Consider the following 10,046-nt stretch of genomic DNA (forward strand, 5'->3'; position numbering starts at 1 on the left):
ATCGCTGAAGAGAAGCCCGGGGCGACAAGGAGGAGGAGCTCTCGAGGCGGAGAGAGATGAGCGAGAAGGCAGAGAAGAGGGAGAAGGCTTCGTCTCAGAGCGCGGGGAAAAGAAAATGATTTCCATCCATTTTCTCATATTTTTGAAGAATATTTCCCGGTTGACGGAAATTATTTTTCTTGATCCATTAAATCTCTTTGAGCCAAACAGCGGAAAATTTTGTTGATGAAACAAACGAAGCCGTAATCATGAATCCACGTCCATTAACCGTAATTTTGTTTTTCTAGTGGGGCATTACCAACTATCTTATTCTAAATTCTCACAATAGTATTCAATTTGCCTAGTCTGCAAAATTTTCTAGAGGCAACTCTACGGTATTTCCAGACTAAAATACAATACGCTATAACGGACATTGAATCTTCTTTCCTGAAAGAAGTTAACCGTAATTTAGCAGCTCCCTTCACTAACTTGCCTCTAGCCTAATGGCTTTAAGATATCTCTCGAGAAAACCATTTCGAGGGTTTAAAATGTCGGTACTTTCAACCCCAAGCCACATACGTCGGATCCCTCCCTTTCAACAGATGCATGGAAGCCGATTCATCTATAAGGACAGTAATCTAGTAAAAACCAGTGATCGCCAGTAATTTGGTCCACAAATTCAATCCTTTCTGAGCCCATGGCATGGTAGAACTAGAATGATAAACAGAGATAGAACCGGCTGTACCAGGATGTGTGCATTACGCCAACAAGCAAGCATAGTGTTCATACTTTGATTTAGAGACTCATAATACACATGACTCACCTCAAGCTATTGAGATAAATAGCATTCATACTTCGATTTAGAAACTCATAATTGTTGGGGAAAAAGAAAATAATATTTGTGGAGAAAGCCCAGATAATTTTTCCCGCTACTATTTTTGTGAAAATTAAATAAGATAAAATATTAAATGAAAGCAGTAAAGATGAATAATAAATAACACCAAAATTTTTAACGTGGAAAACCCTCCAAGGTGAAGGGAAAAACCACGGGACCGTAGTCCACTTCAAACTTTCACTATGATAAATAATGGGATACAACTTTATCCAAAGGTGGATCTCTTGCTCTCTTCAATTTGTGGATCTAAACCTCTCATAAACTGGATAACTCACTCAAAAATAACTCTCTTTTGATATTTTCTTTTTTTTCTTTTTTTTTTCTCTTTTTTTTTTCTTTTTACTTTTATACACTCACTATCATATATATTCTACTACAGATATACATAATTGTATCGGCCTCTCCAATTGGGACTGACCTACTCAACAATAATAAACACTAAAGCTGTTGAGATAAATAGTAAGTCCCCGTGGCCAATGCCCTGAATGTCAAATCCCAAAAGGTTGTCCGGGAGTAAGTAGTGCTTGATCAGCAGCCACAAGATTCAGGCCCTGTTCCCAACCATTCTTGTCGTCTTCAGTATCTAAAGAGCAATACAGATAATATTAGAATGTGACCACACTTCACACGCCATGATTGCTTATTTCTCATGACCATAGATGAATATTCAGTGAACGTTACAGTACTAATGAGGCCATCACTATGTCCACTGCAGGTTTCCCAAGATGTTAGATGCATTGATCATGGAAATTACATTTCGATCAGTCCTTACAATCAGATAAGTGAGATAATGCAACTGCTGCAGAGAAAAAAATCAGAAGTAATATCTTAGAATACACCTATATAACTTTCTTTGTATGCAGTTACAACATTTGGTAAGTTGACTAGGCTCAATCAAACCCCTAAAAAGAGCTTACCAGTGTGATAAAATTGAGTCAAGCATTATACTTGAGATGCCAAATGATTTAGCCTTTCAAATGAGCCAGCTTTACATTTACTTGTTTAGTTCCCAAATGGGATTGATAATAGCAGATATCACAAAAATATCCCTCTTTTAAACTCATTAAATGGGTTCCTAATGTGGTCAGGTGTTGAGTGTTTTTTTGGCACTCTCTCTATTGGCAGAAAAAGAAAGAAAAAGGACAAACTGCTTTCCTTAAGGAGAAGAAATGAGCTAATGCACTTCCTACTCTTCCATACACAAGCACGAATCTGTCCGCTGAAAAAGGATTGCGACAGAAACCAAAGCCGTATAGGTGATAACGTTCTCCTTTCATTCCAGCAAATGATGCTCTCACCACATTCATCATCGCTGTGAATAGTAATTCTGCCTATTTTCAGTGTAGATGTCCCAAACTTTCTTCTCAATTTTTTCACAAGACAGTATTAGACAATCCCATTATACAACACAATCGACTACATTACAGGGAGAAAATTCAACTTACTGGGAGCTAGGAAGCTTGATGATGGCCCGTAGAGTTGTCCGTATGGCTGTATATTTGTATTTGCTGAAGGCTCCGTTTGGTTCGAACTGTAAAAACTTTGGTTCCACGTGGCATTTTGGGAATTGAGACTCTGTAATTGTATTGGCAATCCAGCAGAAGTAATACCACCGTTTTCTGGAGAGAGAGAGAGAGAGAGAGAGAGAGAGAGAGAGAGAGTTTGAACTATCAGAATTTTGTCGCATATAGACATGGATATGAGCTATTTAAGTAATAAAAAATTTTCTTGGTATTTTCTACTTCTATGACGTGGTAACAAAGCCTTAGAGGCGATAGTGTTTTCTGCTTTCGTGCCAGCAAGTCATACTCTCACCCCATTCATCATCATGGCGAATATTAGTTCTGCATATTTTCTTATAGACGTCCCAATTTTCCACAAGACTGGATAACAATACGACGCCGCAAAGCAATCAACATTACAGGCAGAAAATTCAACTTATTGAAACCTTGGAAACTTCCGAATGGCTGTACACAAGGCTCCATTTGGTTCAAACCACCAATAATCGGGTTCCACGTGGCATGTTGGGAATGGAGACTTTGTGGTTGTATTGGCAATCGAGCAGCAGTCCTACCACTGTTTCCTGAGGAGAGAAAGAGGGGACGAAGAGAGAGATTTAAAACGGTCCTGAAATACGTTTGAAGAACCAATAATTATGACATTACGACTAAATTCCCTTCTCGAAGATGCATCATCCGTCGATTTCAATTAATTTGATTGAGGCCCTAAAATACACCTCAAGAAAACCAAATAATCAGGACATTGCGATTATATGCTTCATGAGAAATGATAATAGTGATGGTCCTCCCTTGTAAAATATTTCGGCATAGTCTTGTTTGACTCCATGTCACTAATGGAACCGTTGATTTCAATCACCTCCGAAGCCATATCATCATCATCGGCATTCTTGTAATACTCACTAAGGGTGTACCATCATTCGAGTTGAGTGTTAGTGTTTTTTTGGCACTCTCTCTATGGTTGCTCTTTGTGCATTTCTTGGCAGAAAAAAGAAAGAAAAAGGACAAAACTGCTTTCCTTAAGGAGAAGAATTGAGGTAATGCGATTCCTACTCCTCATTACACAAGCAAGAATCTGTCCGATGAAATAGGTTCATAACCCTAGGCCAAAGCCGAAGAGGTGATAACAATCGACTTTTGTTCCAGCAAGTTATATTCACACCACATATATCATCACAGAGAAAATTCATTCTGAATATTTTTAGTGTGAAGTCCCAATCTTTGTTCTCAATTTTTCCACAAGACAGGATAAACAATATTATGCCACGAAGAAATTGACATTGGATGGAGAAATTTCAACGTACTTAAAGCTGGGAAGCCTGATGTTGACCCGTACGGTTGTACTAATCGCTCCATTTGGTTCAATGGAGCAGCAGTAATGTCCCGATTTCCTGGAGAGAGATTAGAAATAAATTAGTATCCGATTGATGAAGCCCATAATAGAAATGTGGCAAGCCAGGAAAGGCAAGTCTCCTAGGTGTGGGATCAACATAAAGTCCATAAGTTCCTAATGTTGTGATTTATACACAGTTCAGCTAAATAGATTTAGGTCCCAAAACCCTCTGAAGAACCAATAACAAGGGCATTGCAATCACATACTTCATGAGAAACGAGAATAGACAATAATGCTCCTCCCTCGTAAAATATTTCATCATACTCTTGACTGACTGTATGCTACTTATGGAACAGTTGATTTTAACCACCTCCAAACCCTTATCATTGGAAGCCAGTATATTTCCCTCCCTCCCAAAGATGTATGCTACTGTGAAAGGTTTTAGTTGCAACATATCACTTTGATGATCTAAAATCACAAAAAAAAAAGTGGCTACATCTCAGCTAGTGTTTAATTATAAGCAACCTTTTCTTTTCCTCGCAGCCAATTAGAGCATATACCTTCCACTGAGGATGCTGAAGTTCTAGGAGGTACTTTCAAACCAACATGACTGCCCAATCTCGGTGGAGGCGTATTGTTGTGAGCTGGATGGAGGCATTGTTGATCTCCTAGAACTTCACGTGGAAAAGAACACGAGATCTTCTCCGACATGGAACTTGAAGAAGCCTCAGCTTCGTGTGGTGAGACATCATTCCAATTCTCATAGGCCTTTTTCACCAATTTATCTGCACAGACCTGGAAGACTTGAAAGTAACTACTTCCTCAACCAGTCGCTTTATCAGGGTTATCTTACACCCTAGGTGACTCAAATAATTCAGGCTGGACATGTATGGATATCAAAGGCACTAAGAAGATGTGTCTAATATGTTCCCTTTTTTCTCAGACAGATCAAACAAGGTAGGAAGATGCAAAGTTGGTGGTCAAAATACCAATAAGGAAAATCGTGGACATCAAGTTCACAGAATTTGATTAAAGCAACAAAAAGCATCTCGACTTGAAAGTACCATAACATGGTGAATGAGTCAAAAACTTAGAACTCTGTATGAGCATACAGTGCTCCTAACTGCTAACTGCACTCCTCATGTTGCGGACGGTGGTTGTGGTCCCACAGAGGGTGCTTCTGGTGATGTCTTCTCAAGGGGTGAGAGTAAAAGAAGAGGGCAGCCTTTGGAGGAGTTTGAATTGGATGTGGATGGAGTCATTGGTCTTGGTGCTGATGGGGGTTGATGAGGCAAGATTCTCTTTTCATCAGTTCCATTGTCGAATCGTTTTGAGGTAAACAATGAGGAGGATGTCTCCTTTCGGGTGCTTAACAATATCAAGGCTGTTGGCCAGATCCTTGGAGTCTCCTTGAAAAAAATTAACGAATTGAAACGCCTTCAGTGATCCACCAATAATGATAAAACTCCCGACAGAAAAAGGAGGTTGAGTGGTAGCAGTGGAAAGGACTCTTCATTGTTTATATGAAGGTCAATATTAGGTCTTGGATTGTCAGGGGGCTGAATGATGGAGACAAGAGAATGGTGATAAAAAATTTTAGTGGAGACGGACATAGTGTCAATAGGAGACTAAAATGGAAGATTGTCAGCTGGATGTTGCCAGGAAAACTCTATTCTGAGACTTCGGTATAATGGAAAGTTATATGTGCATGTAAATGCTTTAAACGACATTGTAGATGATTTGTATTGTAAATGAGCTCTTTTGGTGCTAAAATTTTCTCTACATGGCTTTGCCCCCATTTTGAGCCCATTTTCTTTTACCTATAAATAAAATAAAAAATTCATCAGAGAAACTCTATTTTGTGTTTGTTTTTGCTTTTCCCCTGGCATTTACAAAGCTGATTAAAACAGCTTAGCATCAGAGACACCCCGTTAGGAACTGGAAATTGCAATCATCAACAGAAAATAATCTCTAATTCAACATAAATAAATGCACTGAATTTTTAGGAACGGCTATCTGATTAACTATCATGACTACGTTATATTGACAATGGAGATAAAATTTTTTACTGATAATCTGAGGTCAGGGGGTGTCCCTTGCAGATTGCATGGCAAATACCAGAAAAGGTAAAATTTCCCTGTTACCTTCTGCTCGGGGGAAAATATGTCAGCAGCATAATACATCCCGCCCGCAGTTAGGCCTCTGACTTGACCAACGCTGTTGAATATAACACCGCAATCATTTTCATTATACACGTAGAGTTTCCCATTCGGAGTGCAAGTTTTTGCATGAAGTAGGAGGGCTTTCCACTTCTTCTCTGTCATGCCAAGAATCTGCAATGAACAAACACGTCATTACTCTTCTTGGTTTAGGGAGTTCAATCCAAATTGAGAACCATCTGCAAAATCTCACATTTCTCAGTTTCTCAGAGTCCATGGAGAGTCGTCGTAAAAACTCTTCCACCTTACATATTCCAGTATCAACCAGCCTCTTGTGAAATGTTCCATCCTTCCTGATACTTTCCAATCTCCAGACGTCATCGTCAGATGCTGGTGGATAGTGTTTCTTGTATGCTGTAAAGTGAGTAGAGGATGAAATTGCAGTAATGACAAGATCAATAGGCCAAACAAAACTTGTTGTGCAACTAAAAAATCTCTAAGCTATTAGGTGAAGTTTTGAGACAGATTAGCTAAGGAAGCCCTTATTCTAGCTTCACTCAGTTTAGTGAGATTTCCCCATCTTTGGCAATCTTCTTCAACCACCAGACTTCATCATCCGATACAGGCGGATGATGTTTTTTATCCTGCAAAATGAAGAGAACAAAGTCAGTAAGGTCTCAGTCGCTATTAGATTAATGAGTAGCAGCAAACATCGATAGGCGTGCAAACCTCTTCTCTATGACCTTGACAGCTCGTAATAGAGTATGGGCAGGATAATCTTTGGGCGGTACAATAATGACGAGTATTCCCTTTACTACAAGACTAAACTTTCAATATACAAAACGCCCACGGGCATCCGACGATGCCACATTTTACATGGTACCATTTCTAACTAGAAATGGTACAAAATAGTCTCCACTCGAATAGTGGTGGGACGCGTCCGGTGGCTGGCGACCTGCGATCGGCGGCGGCCGGTAGCTGACGACCTTGGCAGAGTCGTGGTAGTGGGGGAGGACGAGGCCGTCCTTCTCGAGGGCGAGCTTGGCGGCCCTGATGTTGCCCTCGCAGAGCATCAGGAGCTCAGACGGGCACCAGGCGTGGTATGACCCGCCCCCCCTACACTTTCTTTGCGAGCGGCCGGCAGCTGGCGGGAAGAGGAGCCAAGCAAGCGAGGCTACGGAGCGCGACGGAGGAGAGAAAGAGGGAAAAAGGGAAGCGAAAGGAGAGCGAAAGTGAAGCGAGCTGAGTCAGCAAGGGGGAGGAGGGCGTGAATTTATAGAGGGGGCGGAGTCGACAAGAGCGGGTAGGAGGTTTCCGTTCCGTTACCTGAATCGTAGCGGATGACGACGGTGACGAAGATATGACGTCACTTAGAGAGAGAGAGAGAGACGGCAACTTTTGCCCGAGGGAGGGAAGGAGGGAGAGAGGGTGAGTCTCGGTATGCCAAGGACCCACCCAACTACGTCCCCTCTTTCCCGCAAAGAGTGAGGGGTGCATGATAAATTAAAATTTTTCTTCAGAAATAATTTTTCTATTTCAGATTTATTTTTAAAATAAAAATTCATTTGATAAAATTATTTTATTTTTTGATTTCTAAAATAATTCTTTTTAGAAATAAATTTAGATAAGAAATCGAAGTAAAAATATTTTACTTTTCTATTTCTATAATAAAAATGAGAAATAAAAATTCTTCTTATCGTTCATTGTCCGGGTCGTCCATACATCACCGTCGACCACCATCCGCCGGTTATCGCCTCCCCGGTTGCCGGCCGCCACAACCGCCATTTGCTGGTTGCCAATGCCACCACCGTCCGCTAGCTTGCCGGTTGTTGGCCATCGCCCGCCGCCGCTGTTCGCCAACCACCAATTGCCGGCCACCGTCGCTGCTGCCACCATTCGTCGATTGCCGCCAGCCACTGCCGTTGCTAGTCACTACTCGCCGCCACTATCCCCAAGGCATTTTGTGTCATTATCAAAACAAATTTCTATTTTTATAGTAAAAATTTTATGTCGTTATCAAATGGGTATCTTTGTTTTAAAATTCTCCTATAAATAGAAATAGAAAAATCTACTTTTCCAGAAATCAATTTCTGGCCAAAATAGTTATTATTAGCACCCTAAAACTAATTCGATCTATCTTATTTAGATTTGTAACCTGTTTTATTCTTATCCTTTTCTTTCTTTTTTTTTTTTTTTTAAATTTTTAATTTCTTTTTCTTTTTCCTTTTAAAATTTCAAGTTTATTTCTGATATGGTGCTTGCTATTAAGATTGTAATAATAATAAAAAAAACTACTTTGGTCTTTTTTATTAGACATATTGAACGGAGTTATTATAGGGACTTTTCCATATCAATTTAACAAGTTTTATGATTTCAACATAAAAATGCGATACTGCAAAAGTTATTATATATACATTGTGTCCTACGTTCCCTAACGGGAAAGGCATCTGTTTTTGCTTCTCGGATCCGTGTATTCTTACCATCACGCGATGCCACTTTGAGCCCTATCCTGAAACTTTTGCTTCGATTCCAGCTGGAATTGTCAGTAAACATCTAGTTTCCCAGCTCCCCAACACCTGCCTTGAGCTTTACTTGGAGATTTCCTGTCAAAAGCGGCCTCTTTCCTTCTCGCTCTTTAACAACGTAGCTATCAAACTCTTCTGAGCCCAATTTTCCTCATCGTCTCTGTTGAAGTCACCTTCAAGCACAACGACGTCCAACTTGATGGAGGCTTCTGGCCCTGACGTAACGACATCCCCTGTATCCGCATCGATCAATGCAACGGAAATGCGAGCACCACCCTCTCCTTCTAGTTTCTTTTCAGTAAATAGAGGAAGTAAGAGTTTGTTTTGAAGTCGAAGCCGTAAGTTTCTTGTGTCATTCTTCGCGGTAGATTTACCATTAGCCCTGCATTCTCTCGAGAGAACAACCATTAGAAATAGGAACGGGTACAGAAGCGGGAAATTGGAAAAGTAGCTACAAAGAGAGACAAACTACCAACATGGTATGTGCATTTGTACCTTGCAAGGTGGGGACAGTGAATGTTTGCAAGCCCCATTGCTTCTGTGTGGCAAATAACGCCAACAGCAGAATTGCCAAAGTTGGAGACCTTTCAAAAGAAAGTGAATCAGAAGGGATATGTCTGAGAAAAGTGTAATTTCAATGAACTTTGTTCATCTTACCGGTTTTTGAACAGCATTCTCTGTTGAGAATACCTGTTGTACTCCATCTTTGAAAGCATCCCCAATGCAACTACACCATAAAAAACCGACACCTTGAACAACGGCTGTCTTGTGGACTTATTTGTAACAAATAGACAAATATCCATACGTAACATTTTAGTTACTACTTCATACGAATGTCAGACTTGATTACAGTATAAAAAGATGGATACCAGTCTACCAGACTCATCAAATGCATTCCTTTAATGTAACGCAACATAGAAAAGTCAACGCAAATCTGGAATACATTTTTATCCAGTACATTGATAACAGAAGCAAGTAAAGTTTAATTAGCAGCCATCTCCAAATGCAACGTCCTTTCAGTGATTGAAAAAATAATGTATGTGCAGGCATTACACTTTGCTGAACAGAATCATGGACCTATGGCTTATGATACTCCATGATATTTCTACTTGTCAAGACAATACACATGAAAATTTTCCTAGAAGAATCAGTTGATGCAGATGAGCTACAGCTAACAAACCAAATAAAATTTATTCACCTTCGACAGTATTCGGCCAAGTCAGATTTAGCACGCTCCAGCTCTTCCCTGACCTGTTCAGCAAGGAGCAAAGTCAAAGAATTACATTGCAATCTGCCACGTCTTCATCTCATACAAGTTTCACATCACAGGTATCTTCATTGTTCTCCTTCGACATGCAAGTTGTCATTGACCACATTTTCCAAGATTCAAGGAAAACATTATGTCCAAGCCACTTCATTGAAAATCTGGATCTTTTTGTGATCCATACTATCCAAAACAACATGAAGAGCCTAAATCATTGTTCTTAGTGGAATTGCTTCACAGGAAAAGCCTAGAACGGTCAGCGGGTCATTTTTACCACTCAAACGATAATTTTCTACTCTTCTCGCAGCAATTTCTCATGCGGATTTCTATCCGGAAACTGACTGGAAGGTCAGAAATGCATCCAACCGCTCCTA

General features: G+C 40.2%; 2 protein-coding genes and 1 long non-coding RNA gene across 3 annotated transcripts; all 3 read right to left on the reverse strand.

Moving 5' to 3' along the window:
• Positions 1–1,308: 1,308 nt before the first annotated feature.
• On the reverse strand, positions 1,309–2,968 carry LOC108958361. Its single transcript, XR_005551582.1, has 3 exons — positions 2,823–2,968; positions 2,320–2,493; positions 1,309–1,457 (listed from the first exon to the last, which is right to left on the reverse strand). It is a non-coding gene; the product is annotated as an uncharacterized LOC108958361 (long non-coding RNA).
• Positions 2,969–4,222: 1,254 nt separating this feature from the next.
• Positions 4,223–6,613, reverse strand: LOC104452788 (calmodulin-binding protein 60 D-like). The gene is made up of 3 exons (XM_039313609.1): positions 6,137–6,613; positions 5,869–6,057; positions 4,223–4,519 (listed from the first exon to the last, which is right to left on the reverse strand). Exons 1-3 carry the CDS (start codon positions 6,158–6,160, stop codon positions 4,235–4,237), a joined length of 498 nt encoding a protein of 165 aa, XP_039169543.1. The 5' UTR covers positions 6,161–6,613; the 3' UTR covers positions 4,223–4,234.
• A 1,876-nt stretch (positions 6,614–8,489) lies between these two features.
• On the reverse strand, positions 8,490–9,111 carry LOC120295372 (calmodulin-binding protein 60 D-like). The gene is made up of 3 exons (XM_039316437.1): positions 9,066–9,111; positions 8,904–8,992; positions 8,490–8,790 (listed from the first exon to the last, which is right to left on the reverse strand). The coding sequence occupies exons 2-3, from the start codon at positions 8,939–8,941 to the stop codon at positions 8,490–8,492; spliced, it is 339 nt and encodes a 112-aa protein (XP_039172371.1). The 5' UTR covers positions 8,942–8,992; positions 9,066–9,111.
• Positions 9,112–10,046: the final 935 nt, after the last annotated feature.

Source organism: Eucalyptus grandis, chromosome 1 (assembly GCF_016545825.1).
Source record: "Eucalyptus grandis isolate ANBG69807.140 chromosome 1, ASM1654582v1, whole genome shotgun sequence".
Classification (NCBI taxonomy): Eukaryota; Viridiplantae; Streptophyta; class Magnoliopsida; order Myrtales; family Myrtaceae; genus Eucalyptus; species Eucalyptus grandis.